Source organism: Lycium barbarum, chromosome 8 (assembly GCF_019175385.1).
Source record: "Lycium barbarum isolate Lr01 chromosome 8, ASM1917538v2, whole genome shotgun sequence".
NCBI classification, from domain to species: Eukaryota; Viridiplantae; Streptophyta; class Magnoliopsida; order Solanales; family Solanaceae; genus Lycium; species Lycium barbarum.
This window is the reverse complement of record NC_083344.1, coordinates 129,429,706-129,449,027: the sequence shown is the minus strand read 5'-3', so window position 1 is coordinate 129,449,027 and position 19,322 is coordinate 129,429,706. Positions and strand designations below refer to the sequence as shown.

General features: G+C 31.3%; 1 protein-coding gene across 1 annotated transcript; it reads right to left on the bottom strand.

Moving 5' to 3' along the window:
* Positions 1-1,706: 1,706 nt before the first annotated feature.
* LOC132607396 (polygalacturonase-2-like) lies at positions 1,707-6,066 on the bottom strand. The gene is made up of 9 exons (XM_060321345.1): positions 5,634-6,066; positions 5,092-5,223; positions 4,693-4,860; positions 4,432-4,452; positions 3,798-4,005; positions 3,639-3,720; positions 2,986-3,094; positions 2,485-2,601; positions 1,707-2,279 (listed from the first exon to the last, which is right to left on the bottom strand). The coding sequence occupies exons 1-9, from the start codon at positions 5,943-5,945 to the stop codon at positions 2,070-2,072; spliced, it is 1,359 nt and encodes a 452-aa protein (XP_060177328.1). The 5' UTR covers positions 5,946-6,066; the 3' UTR covers positions 1,707-2,069.
* Positions 6,067-19,322: the final 13,256 nt, after the last annotated feature.

Here is a 19,322-nt window from a genome sequence, read left to right as displayed (position 1 = left end):
AATACTTAGTTCCCTTTACACTAGCTTCCCTTGTTTTTATTATTTTGTAATCAAACTAATTTTAAATACTAAAAATTATTTATGTTGCTAATATACCCTTTTGTAACCTTATTTATAATGTTTAAACTTTTGACAATAATAGTTTCTCATTGATCGTAAGATTTTTCCTAATTTATAACTATCTAATTTTATAGGTAAAGTGTTTTTTTTTTCGTGCTTGAAAATTTTGATCTCGAACGCTAAAACATGAAATTCAACAACTGTGATATGAAAATTGATTCAAAAAGCTTGGACTTCACACTGCTTCATTAATTATTTTTAAAGTCTCACGCTGTATATACAATTTCCAACCCTTTTTCGTAGATATAATTCATCATCCCAACAGTTTAGAGTGGGCATACATTTCGTCTCTTGATTTGCCGAAGTCGTTATGTCATCTCCGACGACTGATCAACGCGTGTTTCCCCAAATTAGGAGGACCGAGGGCCGGGAGCGCCCTTTAATATTACCAGCGACAAAGGCTTTGATAGAGACATTGCCCGTTGTTGAAAGTGAAAAGATCGACACTGAATGTGCTATTGGTTTGATGAAATTTCAATTTTGCGCGCAAGCTAGAGAGATGCCATATTGTAAGCATCATTATCATTCCAATTGTATTGACAAGTGGTTGCGGATTCACGGGTCGTGCCCCGTTTGTAGGTACGAGATGCCTCTAGATGAAAGAGGATGCAGTGTTAATTAACTACTAGTATGATTTAGTGATAAGACTGAATGTGAAGATTCATGTATTCGATCATTACATTACAATTTGTTTGGATGGTTGTTACCTGCAGTATTATATGGTATTATTACTCTAAATATAATATTATTTATTTTGGATTATCACTTAAATTTTATTTTATCGTATTGTCTGGACCCAAGTAATTGTATTAGTGCCTATAGCTCATTTTAGTCAAAAAAAAAAAAAAAAAAAACCCTTATATAGTCCCAAAGTAATACACATGCAATATATATTATCAACGAAAGATATATAATGTATTTATCAATACAATATAATCAAGGCGAATTTAAGATTTCTGGAACATGGGTTCACCACTTAAAAAAAAGAAGGAAAAAATGTAGGGTAAATACATTAAAACTCCCCCAACGTATAGCCAGATTAATTATGACGCACCCAACCTTTGTGGGCAACCTATTACCCCCAGTCTAATTTTTCAGTATTTTAGTACCATTTTCGACTGACGTGGCAAAAAAAAAATACGGTGAGTCACTGTCAGTGACGTGGCAGTGACGTCAGTCAGAAAATGGTACTAAAATACTGAAAAATTAAGACGGGGGGGGGGGGGGGGGGGGGAGGGTAATAGGTCTCCCGCAAAGGTTGGTGCGTCATAATTAATCTGGCTATACGTTGGGGGGGTTTTTATGTATTATTCCAAAAATGTATTAAGTGGGACTTGATCCCTAGTCCTCTAGTCCAATAACTCAACCTTCAACCAAGTGCACCATTTAGCCTTTTTGTAGCATGTGTTCTAGCAGATAGTATTATATTAATTTTAGAAAATATATACATAGAATACCTAATTTTACGGAAAGACCATGTGTTCACGTGCTCCAATTTTTGCACTGAAAATCGCCCCTGGTCAACGCACAAAAAGGTTATCAAATAATGACGTTATAATTCATGAGAAATACCAACAGAGTATCATATATGTACAACCATAGATTACTTTGTATGTATAAAGAATAATGTGAATCTTTTGGGTATAGAAACACTAATCTTATTAAGACTCCAACAACAATAACAACAACATATCTAGTGTAATTTTACAAGTGGGGTATGAGAAAGGCAGTATGTATGCAGACCTTACCTCTACCTTGGGAAGATAAAGAGGTTGTTTTCGGAAGACCCTCGACTCATTCTTTCTTTATTTTGTCGAATATATTAAGTACACCCACGAACAAATCCCCTAAAAGAACATTATTACCAACACCAATACCCTATTTAAAATTCAGTATAAATAATAATTATAGTACGAAGAGATCAACTCTTGTAAACTTTTTCCTTCAGTTCAATGTGGTGAGACATTTTCAACTTTGCTGAATTGGACATTTTTGCAAATAGCCTTTGAAGTTCCACTTTCCCCTACCAAATTTATATTCTGCATTACAATTCCTTCACATGGGAAGCTCTTGCTGCAACTAAAATTTATGGCCACCTTTGTTGCACTTGTGCCCTTGATGTTCTGATACACCACATTTTTCACTTGAACGGCAGAATTCTGGGCCAAGTGACAAATATAAAAATTATTAAAGTAATACAGACGAGCACCGTAAAAATAAAAAATTACATTATCGATGTCCTTAACATGTGACATCAAACTAATTACTGGAGTGTTATTTTTACCAGATTATTAGTTACATAAAGATTTACTTGTAATTACCATAATGTATGAACTTAAATTCATATGAAAATAAGACTATTACCTGTTCTTTACATGGATCATTTTGATCACAATAGTTTTGGTCTATGATTATGGGGTTCTTCACTCCTCGCATTTCCACATTTTGAAATACGATGTTGCTCGCATTTCCAGATCCTCCCTGCATTATATTATTACGATTTAGATGTCAACTATCTAATTAATAACTTTTCTTCCACATCAAAATTCACATAGCTAATTACATAATTATCCTCAGACTCTTTTGAGATAGGTGATATCATTTTATTTGCATTAAGAATCTAAAGCATGAATTTTTCTTTTTGTTTACTGTTTAAGTCCAAAATTTGCTTATAATAATTAAAAGTTTGGTTCAATCATGATCACATTGTTAGTGACTGAAGGCCATTTCAGGCCAAAATTATAACTGTAAGGATATAGATGAATTAACAAAATTTCTAAGGGAGAGTAAGTTAAACCTTTCAGATAGTACAAGTGCAAATCTGGTCATCTTTTTCCTAATGTAGAAAGTTAGTATAAGACATACCTGCCAAGTCTTGATCCTAAGTCCATTTGCAGTACCAGAAAGCTTGGCTCCACTCACAATAATATCAGACACGTGAGCTTCTGAATTTCCATATCCTAAGCTTCCAATACTAACCGAATCAACCAAAAAAAAGGAAATAAAGCGAATTACACAAAAGAATATAAGTATTACAAAAATATTTCATCAATAATTATTCCGTTCCTCTAAAATTATGAGTTTGATTTTCGTTTAGTGTACTTTTAGTAACTTTAGTGCTTGTTTAATTGAATTATAAAGCATACTTAATTAGTTAAATTAATATGAAAAAGCTAATATTAATTTAATTAATGGCCAACCAGATTGACTAAAGGGCAGGGGTAAGTGCAATTTTGTTCTTTTGAAAGGGATCGGACCAAATCTAAAAAATTAGAGTACTTATTAATAAATACTCAACATCCCAGGATATTGATAAAGAAAATAAAATTTTAAGAATTAGAGGTAGGAAAGAGGCATGGTACGTAGTTAACTCTTAACTTCCTTTATTAGAAACCATTAATAAAAATACTTTACTTATTAATAATGCAATTGAAAAGAAAATAACTAGTAAAAACGCTAGATTTTATTTTAATTTTAAAAACTTTTCTAAGAAGAGAAAATAATAAACTCTTAAATACCTTATACCATGGCCTGGTCCACAAGTAATATCCGTTGCATGCACCGTTTGAGATCCACTCACTATGGAAATACAATCATCCCCTGGTAAAATTAATTTGTTCGTAAAAGAAAAAATAAAGATAGTATTTTTTGGAAATTTTATTAACAAATAAATAAACCTGTTCCAATAGTAGAGTCGGATATTTGGATATTTTGAGTATTTGTCACATGGATTCCATCAGTGTTAGGGCTATTTTCTGGAGCAGTGACCATCAAATTTGAAGCTTCAACCTTAGTGCATTTCTCAAAAGAGACATGAAATTGTTGTGCATTTATTATCTTAAGGTTCTTCACTTTCAACTTCTTGCAGTTGTAGAAGGTTAAGGCCTGCAAATTAAACCCTTTTAGTTTTAATTAGCGTTAGAAAGTAGACAAATAATTCCTCAGCAGTAAATTAAAGGTATCGAGTTTAGAGGTGAAGCTAGAGTCCCAGCTACCGGTTCGGCAGAACCGAGTAGCTTACGTGAAAACTCTATATATGTATTAAGAGATCCACTGAATATGTATAAATAATATATTATGAATCCAGTAAGTTGTTTTCTCTCGAATTCAGAACCCATAAATTCAAAATTTTAAATCCACCACTGCAGTCCAGTTCGAGCCATGGGAATCGAATAAATCATTGTAGGGAATGTTTCTCCCTTTAGTGGGCTGCATACGACATGAATATTCCAAATTACTTGAGACCCAAAACAGATACGTACGGGACAGACCAGGTGAGAAAATCACAGTTCCTAAATCAAATGAACGTACCGTTGGTGCTTCCTTGCATGGCTGCATAGGGGGAAGAAAAATGTAACAATCAGTACAAGGCAACTAATGATCTTCTAAAATAGAAAAGTTGCTCCGAAACTTAGTATAAAATCTATGTCTTTCGGACTATTTTAAAAATGTTGTTGAAATCGTGTCAGATCTTCCAAATATGCACTAATTTTTGAGGATTTAACAACATATCCATCGACATTTTTGCAAAAATCCGAGCAACGCAACATATAACTAAGCAAGGTTAATTACCAGTGATTTATTGATTTTGCACGAATTTTGCCACCATATTTTTCCATTGCCATTGATAATTCCTCCTCCTCCAACAGTTAAGTTTTGAACATTATTGAAAAGAATCCAATGCCTTCGATCTTTATCATAGTCTGAAGTATTATCAGATGCTTCTAAGGATCCAAAAACCTGCATAATAATTATAAAAAAGAAGGAAAAGAAACAATCAACAACCTATATTCCTATGCTAAATCGACTTTTTCTTTTTTAATACTACTAAAAATTGCTAATTCTGTCGGAATCCATCAAAAATTGGCTAATCGGCAATTTTTTGTTGGAAATTTACATTTTTTTTAGTAATGTTTATCCTGCTATACAAAAAAAAAAAAAAATTGATAACCACTATATCTGAATTCTGACCTGCATTGAAATGGAAGATTTGCATGGACCTGAAAAAGTGATTTGTTTCAGAAGATAATTCTTGTGCTGCTGAACCACAAAGTTGACAGGTATGTTAGATGAACATGCTTCTTCCCAAGCTTTCTCAAATGCCTGAAAGGTCATTCCACACGATAAGAAACAATACAAAATACACATGGTAAGTTCTTAGAAAAAAATTCAGTGTTTGATATGACGAAACTCATTTTATATGGAAAATATTTTTTTGGTTATTATCTTTCATGGAAAACACTTTTTAATAATTTGGATGGTGAGTGAAGAATATTTTTTGAAAAGTAAAATCATACATATTAGAATTTAATAATATTATAAGCAAATTGGAGGGTATTTTCATGAAATTTCTGAACACTAAACGTCAATGTAAAATAATGTCTAATTCTTAATTATAACAAATAATATGAAGTTAAAAGTCAAGAATATAGTTCTACGGAAAATGACTTTTCTCACTTACGTGGAAAGTCAATTTCTACATTTTGATAGAAAATAATATTTAAAGTACTTACCATAGTATCGTCTGTATCTCCATCACCCTTAGCTCCTAAGCTACTTACATCAATTAATGCAACCCCATTAGCAACCTCTTCAACATTATCATTGAAACCATGAATTTGATCTTGATTAATGTTGTAGCCTTCAGTAATGGAGTCCAAATAAGAAGGATAAGCTTGAAAGTCATGACCAAATTCTTGTTCTAGATTGTTGTGAGCTTGTGTGGATAAATCATCATCAGCATCACATTCATGGGGGCTACTTCTACAAGTTGAAATTGATATAACCAAAAGAATAATTAGAATGATCCTTTGGATGATAGACATGATATATTGCTATACGGTATGCTTTTTAATTTGTCTATTGAAAAATGAATTATGACAATGATTGTTATGGAGGGAAGTATGGAAAAAGCTTAGTCTGATGAGAGGTTACAGAAGTGATATAAAAAAGGGATATGGGAAGCTATGTCTATTTATAGATTTTAGGGGGGTTTGAGTTGATCATTGTTTGTTGGATCATTTCAATACGGCATTTATGGTATCATATTTTAGATGAGAGAGGTTTAGACGAAAGAATTTCTTCGACGACTTTTATCCTCCATATTCCTTATAAATATAGTTTATGTTCTGTGTACTAACAGTATAAAGAATGTTTATATTATCAAGTTAAGTTGACTCATAGCAATAGGTAACTTTTCATATTATGTCCGATATAGTGATATGGAAAACAGACTAATAACCCAATTGTAGGCATTGATATTTTATTTTTGATGTCTACACTTATATATACTAGTCTCTCTGCACGTGCGTTGCACGTGTATTCCATATTATTTTTCACAGAATGTATATCCAATAATAAGAAGTATGAAGTTTGTATATGTATACATAGCTGAAAATGATCTGATTGAGTTGTAAAGAAATATAAAAATACCAAAAGTAGCATTGTTGCATAGTTTTTCGCCCTTTTATAAATAAAGTCAAAAGGTCTACGCTCTATCCAACGCTATCTCGATAATTCTAGTCATGATACTATCAATTAATTCCTCCGATTTAAAATAAGTGTTCACTTAGCCTTTTTATTTTTGGTTCAAAATAAGTGTGCACTTACAATCTTACATAATCAAGAAGGAATTAACTTTACTTTTTTCAGATTTGCGCCTATTAAAGGCAACAAATAGGCAAAATACCTATTTTTTTAGAAGTATTTTCTTATAGGAGTTAATGTTTTCTTAAGGGGTGTGAAAAAAGATAAATGAGTACTTGTTTTGAACCGGAGGGAGTATAATTTGGTATAACTCCTTTCTAAAATGTGATTGCTCCGATAAATGATGTTAAAAAATAGCACTCTTTGACCATTATCTTTCTTATGTCCTGTAGTTTAACAATATCAACCGCGTCGCAATGAATTGTCTTCTCAAGGTTGATATTTTCTTTTGAAATATTCAGGCCTGACCTTTTCTATTCTAATGTATATCATGCCAAAATCTTCAGCTTCGTTGTATATATCTACAACTAATATTTATTCATACACTGACAAAGATTAGAGCTCAAATCTCATCGGCCAAAATAAAGAGTTTGAATTCCGTAAAGAGTCCTTTTTATCTACTGAATGAAAATTAAGTGATAAAGTAAAACGAAATTGAGAAAGAAGGTCCAAATATGTCATATGCTCTACTGGTAAATACTCAATATCATATTCTTTGAGCTTGATATTTTCCTTGAGTGACCATATCATATTAGCATTATCACAACGTGGATTTCTCCCCGACAAATACTAAAAGAGACTTAGATAAAGACAACATATTCAACAAAAAAATAATCATAATATGCGAAAACATATCACAATGAAACTTAGATAAAGGAAAAATTGTAGAAGGAATTGATACATTTATCAAAATGATAAGACTTTAATGTTGTTCATCTACTTTAATTTTCTAAAATGAGTCGGGTATAGTAAAAATATATTACCACTATATATAAGAAGTATATTGTCTATAATATATCTTCAGGAGTGCAACAAATTCAAAGCAGTAGAATTGGACTCACACATACCCATTAGTACATATATACAGTCAAATCTTTCTATAGCAACCTCGTCCATTCCGAGATTTTTTGGCTGTTATAGCGACTGGCTGTTGTACACCTATAACGACATTTGACATTTAAATCTTATTTGACCGTTATAGGAAAAAAAAAAGATGCATAAAATCTTTTTTGTTTTTGTTTTTTAATATTATAAAAAATAACAAAATTATTTAAATTTAACTCTCAAAGATATCACTTTAATTTTGAATCCTAAATTTCATCACACTTTGTATAAAGAAGAGAAGTCTTTTAATGATGGAAATATATATATTCATATCATATTCTTTATCATAAATAATGTATTAAAGTATTAAAATATTTGATCAAAATGTCTAGACCTATTATTGATAATCTTAGAGATTCTATTTCTATAAAGATGGTTAAGTATTATACTACAAAAAAAGAAGATAGTTGTTATAGAAGCATAATTTTACAAAGAGCTAGCGCGTTGTTATGAAGATAAATGTTGTTGTTATAGAAAAAAAATGTTATAAAGAGGTAAAATATAATATTAAAAAATCGGTTCCGAGAAAAGCATAGTTCTTATAATGAGGTGTTATTATATAAGGAAGTTGATATAAAGAGGTCTGATTGTATGTGATTTATTCTTCATTTCTCTATAACATATTATCTACAAAAGCGAGAAATAGACAATAGCAGAGTTAAAAGTTATATCAAAACAAAATTAATGGTGCCCATTTACCAAACTTAATGTCCCTACTTAATAAATAAGGCAGAATATCTTTCTGAATTTTTAATTTAAATCCTTTCCCACCAACTAATTTCTGTATGTGCAGATATAAACAAACGAAATCAGGCTTCATTAAAAGAAATGTAATCATATATCTTGAACACCTAAGAAAAGAACAAAACATTTCGCGTTCATTGATACTAATAGTTGAAAATTTCAAATCTTCAGATTAAAGGATTTCTCTTGATTGACGTCTTTTGTTTTCCATATAAAGGCAAGATATATTTTTGAAAATTATACGTCAATCAAGGACAACAGGAAAAAAAAATGCAATTCCATTGTTACATCTGAAACTTCCAAGGAAAGGGAATACTTACTTTTCGAAACCACCGTTTTTATACTTGTCAGCCTGATATATTTTTCGAACGTAAACACATGATTTTTTTTTTTTTTTTTTTTAAAAAAAGACGAAGAAGAAACCTACATACACGAAGGTACATATACACTCACTCCTTAAAAGGAATGGTTGTGACTTTTAATATTCAACTAATGAACGTTGGTTTTGGGGGCTTTTTGTAAGGTTATTAGTTGGTTTTGGGGGCTTTTTGTAAGGTTAGTTATTTTTTTAATAAGTAGGGTATTTAGGTTATTTAAAAGGGTATATTCGTAATTTAACTTTTAAGTTAGAGAATTCATGCTTTTAATATAGTATATATATATAAAACCAATTAAATTACACTAATAATGTAAAAGTTCTTCATATTGTTGGTGCATGTATATAACTTAAACTCACTAAAGAAATGGAAACTACAATAGATATTACGTACATGCATTAATTTATCATACATTAAATCTATGTAACATATTTCATATATTTTATGGTTATTCTTACGACTATTCGTGTTGATAACAGGCAAAGTTTCTGGTAAGGTGCTTTCACTGCTTCAATTGGTTTGACATCAAATTAATTAACTTAATATTGCGTTTTGAAGAAGCTTTAAGTTTAAACCCCTACTTCAGTGAAGTTCAATTGATCGAGTTGTCGAAATATTTCAAAGTTAAGCTGATAGACAAATTACATTAAGAAAATAAAAATATTGAAATGTAAATGTTATTGAATCCCCTCGAGAAGAAAGAGTGACTCACAGTAATGGTCAAGGAGGTTTAATATTCACATGAAGTCTTATGTTCAAACTCCATTAACAATAGTATTCTAGTTTTTAATTCCCTGGTGAAAATCTAATTGGATTTGCCCTTTACCTTTATTCTATATACTCCCTCTGTCTCAATTTGTTTGATACCTTTCGCTTTTCGAGAGTCAAACTTCTTAATTTTAACCGTGTGTTTGAACATTGAATCTTTAATTTTTTTGAAATAAAATTTACATATTTGGAAACTACGTAAGTATTATAAGTCACCATAATTAAAAATTTAAAATATTTAAAAGACATATGAAAAAATTACGGTCAAACAACAACTCGTTTGACTCTCAAAACGCGAAAAGTGTCAAACAAATTGGAACGGAGGGAGTATGTTTATAATGGTGTCATTCTAATTAATGTGTGACTCTCAGTAAAGCGCTGATTCTTCTTTGCCTTGATCATGCCATGAATAACTTGATTTTTTTTTTTATACCACAAGAACTTTCCCTGGAGCAGGTTTTATTTGTTTGTGTTATTTAGTAAGCCTTTAATTTATCTTGAAATAGGAATTACCAATATGGCAGTTTGCGTGTTTTAATTTGTTACATTTAATTAATCTTCTCTAAATGGAAATCCTGCTTTAATTTACCCTCATATGTGTATAATTATATTTCAAGAAAGAAAGAATGTGATGCCGCATGGGCTTTGCCGTGAATCATTAAGGGCCTAATTTGCCTTATGGAGTACTAATCAATTTTGCATGCAAAGAAACTCGATAATCATGATAGTGAAAAAATATTTATACAATTAAAATAATTACAAGTTAATCCTAATTAATAATTAGCAGTGTTTTAAAAGGCGGGAGCGTAAGGCGGGGCGTTTTACATTCGCCTCGACGAGGCGTAAGCCTCGAGGCACGGGGCGTAAGCCCCATGGGTATTTAATTTTTAGTATTTCTTAAAATAATATAATTACAATAAATATTTTTAAATAGGTAAAATTACATAAAAAAATAAAAGAAAACTGTAAATAAATGAATATATATATATATATATATATATATATATATATATATGTATGTATGTATGTATGTATGTATATGTGTGTGTGTGTGTGAGCGCGCGCATCCTCACAAAAAATGATCAAAGCAATCCATTATACATCGCTTATAACTTGTAATTATATATAACATAATTTTACAAGTATAAACAATACAATGAAATAAAAGCTATTATGAAATGCAAAACAATTCTAACATTTTAACTTTCAAACACGGAAAAAAACACAGTTTCTTAAAACACTATTACTATCATACTATTCATTTTATCTCCCTATAAACAAATAATCAATAAAATTTATCAATATTACAATTAAAACATAACTTCTGCATGAAAAAAAAAATTATATGATAATTCTGATACATAGGACTTATGACCAATGACAAGTGAAAATGTACAATTCCGCTATGTGTTTTTAAAAAAAAATTAAGTGATATTCACCCTCACGACGTTCTCAAATAATAAATATCCAATACTACGACTTGTTATATGAGTTACACCCAATCTTCTATTTCTATAGATGAAAAACTATTAAGTATCATTATTTTGTTAAACAATTATGAGGGTGAATGATTTTAATTAAGGAATTTAAAATATAATTTGTGTAAGAACTGTTAGGCGAGCCCTGGGCGTTGGGCGTTAGGCGTGTTTAATTTAGGGCGTACGGTTGGGCGCTTAGGGCGTAAGCCTCATAGGAACAAAGCCCCGCACGTTAGCTCCAGGGCATTTTGCCACTGCCCTACCCTGAGGCGAGCCTCGGAGCGAGTCCTGACACTGTCTTTTAAAACAATGATAATTAGTAACCAGTAACCTGATAAAAGTTACAGTAACTAATTCTTCATACTAAATTAAACTACACTAATAGTGTGAATAATTTCTTTTACATTATTAGTGTATATAATTTAAATATATATTATTTTAATCTAGTATCGCAAAAGGTCCAAAAATACCCCTGAACTATTGAAAAAGGCTCATAAATACCCTCCTTCCACCTTTTGGTCTAAAAATACCCTTAAGGTTTGTTTTTGGCTCAAATATACCCCTCAAACAAACAAAGTTAAAGTTAACTCTTTTAAAAAGCCAAATGACATTTTGTGATTGGACACATATATTATTTAATTTAAAAATTAAAAAATATGAACAAAACTGATTTTTTTTTTTGCCTTTCGTGAATTAATCAACGAATTTTTTTTTATTTTTTTTTTGCATTTCGTGAATAAAAAAATGAAATAGGAAATTATAATTTTTTTTTGCATTTCGTGTATTGAAAAATGAAATAGGATAAAAAAATTAATTTTGTTCATATAAAAACAAAATTGGAAAATATATTTTGTCCAATTTTCCAATTTTGTTTTTATATGAACGAAAAAAAAAAATTATCCTATTTCGTTTTTTAATACACGAAATGCAAAAAAAATTATAATTTCCTATTTCGTTTTTTTATTCACGAAATGCAAAAAAAAACATATTTCGTTGATTAATTCACGAAATGCAAAAAAAAAAAAAACAGTTTCGTTCATATTTTTAAATTTTTTAGTTTTTAATTTTTAAGTTTCCACACAATTTTTTTTAAAACAAATATGTAAATTACGGAATTTTATTATTGGCAATTTGTTTTTTAAATCTGGAATTTTAAATTACTGGAAATTTATTATTGGCAATTTTTTTTTAAAATTTGGATTTTTTTTTTAAATTACGCAATTTTATTATTGACCAATTACAAATTGCCATTTGACATTTTAAAAGAGTTAATTTTAACTTGTTAGTTTGAGGGGTATATTTGAGCCAAAAACAAACCTTAAGGGTATTTTTAGACCTAAAAGGTGGATGGAAGGGTATTTTTAGACCAAAAGGTGGATGGAAGGGTATTTATGAGCCTTTTTCAATAGTTCAGGGGTATTTTTGGACCTTTTCCGCATGGATATACCATACATCTACTTATATATGTTATCTCTATCTTCATGACATTGGACACTACCGCAATGCATGGACACTTGAATTGAGCATTAAGCAACTAAAAGTAATCGATTACTGCGAAATGACAGCTTAATGATGATAATCAAGAACTTGTTTATCGTTCCAACATAAATGCCTTCAACTTAATTACATCATATCCTTATATGTTTTCTGGTAGCAAAACATCTCAATGCTACATGTGTTGTCAAGAATCGAGCATGCGAGCATCCTGCGACATGTCGCTGCTAGAAATAAAGGTTTTTTCCCACCGACATTCAGTGGGAAATCTGTGCTATAAAAGATGATTTTTCCACCTCATTCCCACCGAATCAGCTCACTGGAAAAACGCATGGTGCGAAACAGGTTCCCATTGAAATGCTGGGAAACTTCCTAATTATTTCGTGTAAAAAAAACTATTATTTAGGTTTTTCCCCCAAGATTCAGTAAGAAATAGCCACTAAACGTTTTTTAACGGGAAAATAGAGATATTTTTAGTAGTGAGAAGTTTCTTTTCGTAGATAGACAAAAAATTATGGGAGGAAGCAAAGATTGGAACGAATTACTCCTACAACAGCTTTTTGTTAGTTAAGGGAACATAATAACTTCCACCAAGCTCGAAGTTTAAGATATGTTCACATTGGAATATCTAACTATTGATAGAGTATTTTTTTTTTTAACTTGATATATTTTAACCTATTATTACAAATTACACCTTATTTTTCAAGAAACAAGAGGGGGTCGCTCAGATGGTAAGCATTCTCCACTTCTAAAACTTAAAGTTTGTGGGTTCGAATCATCAGTGGACTGATGGAGCAAAAAGGAGAGCTCCTGGGAAAGGGGTTAAAAAAACTTATTTTTGACAAATCAATCTCACTTTTTACGAACAATTACGTATAGTTATCTTAAATGAGATTGTTAAAAATATTGAAACTATCACCTAAATACTTTATTTTCAATGAAATTGTCTTTAAGAATATTTCACCTCATGTAGGTGTATTTCTGTGATCATTATATGTAGTTAAGTCGCACTTAATCTCAAGAAAATGTATCTGGACATATTTTGGTAAGAGATAATTTCAACTTATCAGATTTGGATTATGCCTCACGTAAAAATCCACCATCCTTCCGGTCTATTTTTCATGTGCAAAAACTTACTCTCTTTTTCTATCTCTTTACTAGTCAATTAAAATACACAATTTTTTTCTAAAAATTTGAATTCCGTAGCAACAGTTAAATGATATAGCCACATATTCTTTGCTGTAACAAAATTTCGTAATCTTTTAGCCACAATAAATCATTTGAATTAAAACATTATGGTCTATTACTAATGCAAGTAATTAAAATCCAACTAATAATGCAAGTAACTAATAAAATAGAATTCAAACAACTTTATAATAATGGAAAGTCCTTGACTAATTTAATCTAGACAATTAAAAAAATTGGTCTATTACTAATTTAGTAGTTTACTAATTATCATAAAATTCATTGTCCATCAACTGACAATTGAGAACTAAACATGGTTTGTATACAAGATCAAGTCTTACCTCTCTTTGTGACTATTGTATTGTATTTGTAACACTTTAGTAATTCCGATACTATTAAATAAAATTAATAATATGGTTGATATACATATGATTGTACATCAACATTAATTATTATATAATAATTATTTTATATTTATAAAGTACTACTTGTAAGTTTAAATATAACAAATGTGTGTGCGCTATGCGCTACATTGATCACTACATTTATTAAATTTAAATAAGCATATATATTATTGATTTTATGATCTTATTGCGATATTAATAAATTGATGATCATAATAAATATAATTGAACATTAAAAATTAATAACTTGATGTAATTAAAATGAGAGAATATTATGTTATGACATAACTAACAATATCATAATTTAATACCAAAAAAGTGTGACATGTGAGAACTATATACTAAATAAAAAACCTAAAAGTTTAATATGATTCATATACAGTGCAAGGGTCTTATCTCTTTCGGGACTATATTTGAACATTTTATAATACCTAAATTATGAAGAATTCTATTTAAAATTTCAGTAAGATATATGATTGATATAGAAGTGCATATAATACAAGCTTAGCTAATAATAACGTGTATTAAACGACAAATTACTTGTATTATTCAAATACAATTTAAATAATTATCTAATACTAATATATTGTTAATTTGATATTTAACTATATTAGATTTAAATAATTATGTTCTTGTATTTATTTATTGATCGCCAATTATATTAAGTTTCAATAAGCATATACATTATCGACTTTACCATTTTCAAAGTGAAGGCGTTATTAGGTGTTCTTGTGTGCGTTGCAAATGGTAGTATTTGAAATCAGATGTTGCCAACGTTCATATCTATTGTAATGGGTTTACGAAGAGATGCTGGCAAGAAACAAAAGAAGTCCAACTGGCTTCTAGATCATCTGTGGTAGGTCTTAATCAATATTGACAATCTCCTGGAATCCGCGACTTAAATAGCACAAAAAATAAAAAGTTGAACTAAATTAGTACCAAAAAAAAATAATATATAAATAGTATTCACGCACAAATTTCGTGCGTGAAAGGACCAAACTGCAAAGACGCAGTCTTGGCCTTTCACGCACGAAGCACGAAAGGACCAAAGTGCAAAAACGCAGTCTTGGCCTTTCACGCACGAAGCACGAAAGGACCAAAGTGCAAAAACGCAGTCTTGGCCTTTCACGCACGAAATTCGTGCGTGAAAGGACCAAAGTGATCATATATTTACAGAGGCGGCGTAAACATGTAGTAAGTCTTCTACTAGACAAAACCTCTTGCTAAACACTGCCTTGGTATCCTCACACAAACATGTGTGATAAACTGTAAATAAAAACAAATCAGATATCATATCTATGCAAAATCAAAAACCATAAACATGCAATAGACACAGCTTTTCCCATGGGAGCCACCAGTTATGACAGAGCTTCCCATTCGAAGAAGTGCCATTATAAAAACAGTAGATGCAACCAAAATGGGTTTAAAGTACTCACTACTTCATGGTGGAAATCTGGGGACCAGGAAATCAGCATGACGGCACCAGCAACGAAGAGTGATTTCTTGTACAAAATAGTGTAGTAATCCTCTTCATTGGTGAAACAAAGTAATATTTGTCGACAAGTGCAAGCCCTAATCTTCACCTGGCCGTTCAGAGGATTCTTTGCACTGAAATCAACTCGGATTTCTTTCATTTTTGGCCTCCTATGGAAGAAATTCCCAATCAAAGTGAGCTTATACTTGGGGATTAAGCTTTTACGGTGGTTCTCTGAAAAGGTTACTGTTGGGTATCCCGTATAGGTCGAATATTGCACTCCCATCGGAGGTCTTGATTTCTGATTCTCATGGTGTTCGACAAGTCGGGTCAATGTATGATCACCCCATTCACGCACGAATTTCGTGCGTGAAAGGCCAAGGCTGCGTTTTTGAACTTTGGTCCTTTCACGCACGAAATTCGTGCGTGAATACTACTTATGTTTTTTTTTTTTGGTACTAATTTGGTTTAACTTTTTTTTTTTTGTGCTATTTAAGTCGCGGATTCCAATCTCCTGAGTCTAAGGCAAAGAGACGAAGTGTGAGCAGACAAAGAAGCTTGGCAGTCCGAGAAGGGAGGCTCGAAATGTTAAACGAAAAAGGGTCAAAATTACCCCTGAACTTTGAAAAATAGTTCATCCATACCCTTCGTTATACTTTAGGGCCAATTATACCCTTACAGTTATACTATGGGTTCAATTATACCCTTATGTCTAACTGCTGCCACGTGGCATCATCCCAGCCCTTCAAAATTATTTTACCCTCAAATAATTTTTTACCCACTAAAATAACTCAACTCAACCCGAAATTTTTTTTTCCCAACAAAAATAATACGGATAATTTTTCCAGCAAAATAAAATAAAAATAATTCCGTATTATTTTTGCTGGAAAAAAAATTCGGGTCGGATTGAGTTATTTTAGTGGGTAAAAAATTATTTGAGGGTACAATAATTTTGAAGGGCTAGGATGATGCCACGTGGCAGCAGTTAGACATAAGAGTATAATTGATCTCATAGTATAACTGTAAGGGTATAATTGGCCCTAAAGTATAACGAAGGGTATGGATAAACTATTTTTCAAAGTTCATGAGTAATTTTGGCCCTTTTCCGAATGTTAAATGATGCTAAATGTTGAAGAATGAAAGTTAATTTATTTTTAATGAAACAACTTAATAGTAGATATAATTATAGTAATATTTAAAATATCATCCAATATATGAGACTTTAAATTCAACTTAGTTAAAATAAATCTTGTGAAATAGAAATTCTTTTGGATTTAGAAATTAGAAGGATTAAATCGGGAAAAATTGCAGAGACTTTGGATAATAATCCTTTTCGGACTCAATCGTAGGCTAATATTATGGACCCTGCCTAATATTTTTTATTTTAATCTTACTCATGATAAACATTTTTTTCATCCTTCACCAAAAAAAAAAATCACCTCTCACCAAACCTAAACAAAAAACTAAACTTCCTCAACCTCTCAAGTCTTCAGCCGCCACACCCCTTCTCCCCTTTTTTCTATTCGTTTCTTCGTTTATCAATAAAAAGGTATAATCTCTCTTCTCCTGTATATCTATATTTTTATATTTTAGGATTTTTAAATCTACTTATACTGATTTGACTTGTATTTTAGGTTCAGCTTTGCAAGTTATTCCAATCACTCGATACATATATATTCTATTAATATTGAGTGGAAATTTGACGATTACAAAGTTGTATCGTAGTCACAATTCATCGATGGTAACAGTAAATCGACATTATAAAATTGGGACGGAGATTCCTAAGAATTTTTTTTAAAGTTTATAGGTTTGTTTACTTATATTATTGCTTTGCTTTTTCTCCTTTTATTAGTTAATTTTCTACCAAAAAATCATCAAGATATAAGTTCACTCCTTGAATTTTTATTAGCATTTTACAAATTAAATTTGCATCTTTGTATTAAAGTTTTTCTTGTATTTGCTCATTCGTTTGTGCTAATTATTGTTTCTTTTAAATTTATAGGTGCATTTTAATCCTCAAATGCAGAAAGATCAAGGATTCAACGTTTGATGCATAGGGTGAAACTACTTCTTCCTTGAATGCAATTGAATGGCGACATCTCTAAGCCCCAGATGAAATACCTAGAACTTTTTAAAAAAAAAAAAAAATCCTTTATGGATAACCCCTTTAGAATTTTATAGATTCAAGTTAAAGCATGTAACCTACTGTTCATAATTTGTACTATTATTTAGTTTGACAAGTATTTGAATTTGAGTTCTTTCTTATTATCTAGCCTGCCAGTTTTTATTTTAGAAAATTATAATGTCTCTTTTAGAAGAGTTGTACACTGTTGATGTATGAGCTTTAATTATACAATTGTATAATTTAGAATTGATTTTGGAATTATTGAAATGCCATTTTGTATGAAATAAGTGATATCCAAAGCTGAGGCAAAAGCCTGAAACACTCCATTCTCTCTCCTCCCACCCACAACGGTAAAAAGCCCCAATTGGACGATTGAAACCCACTCGCCATCGCAGGAGATGGCGGAATCGGCGCGTGGCAATGAAATTGCTGCTAATAAGCCTACTACGACTACACCTACAGGCCAAAATCTCTCTAACTCCACTTATGCAAAGGTAATTCAAATCCCTAAAATCCCTATCTTGAAAGAAATCCGATTAGGGAACCCGGATGTCACCGCCAAATACACCACCCATAATGGAGTACCGGCTGTGCTATTCAACAACGATGAATATTATGGGGTTATGTCCGAAGAATGTAAATTCACTCTGGTCGGGAAATTTATTCGAGCCAGACCACAAATAGAAAGGCTACGAGCAAGATTTGCAGAGTTAATTACAGTTAGAGGTAAAGTTACAATTGGTGTTTATGATTATCGTATTGTCTTTGTTGAATTTTCCAATGAGGATGATTTTAAGACTGTTTGGTATAGACGTTCTATTGAAATCGATGAACAAATTATGTGGTTGGAAAAATGGACGCCGGAGTTCAAACCCGATGAGGATTCTCCGGTAGTTCCAGTTTGGGTTCTTTTACCGGGCTTGCCTTTTCATTTACATACTTGGAATTATGTAAAACAAATAGTTACCCCGATAGGAACCCCTCTTATTATGGATGCTGCCACTGAGAATCGAACCAGGCCAAGTATGGCGAAAGTGAGAGTCGAGGTGAATCTCACTAAGACTCAAATTAATTCTATCTTTATTGGTACTGAAAATGAGAACTGCCTCGTAAAGGGTTCTATCAGAAACTGGAATAGGAGAATGTCCCGAAATTTTGTACTCATTGTAGGATGTTGGGTCACTCAATAATCCAATGTAGAAGAGTTGGAAAGAAAAAGGAAGGGAATCAAATGGTTACTGCGGAAGTTCTGACCAGGCAGAATCAGGGTGAAAAAGGAGAAACACACTCACAAAATTTGAACACCGAACAGATTCATCAGAATAATGATGTACAAGACAACATCACAGGTGAAAATGCACCAAATACGTCAACTGTGGCTGGAATCAGAACTGAGCAGGAAGAGGATGGCTTTATCGAAGTCACCAGGAAGAGGAATAAGAAGATTTTAAAGACAAACAATATTCAGGATGAAAAAAATCACACAAGAGCGACCGGGAAAATGGTTATTCAGAAACAGAGGACAAAATAGAGGGAACAAGAAACTAATTTTCAGAATGAGGG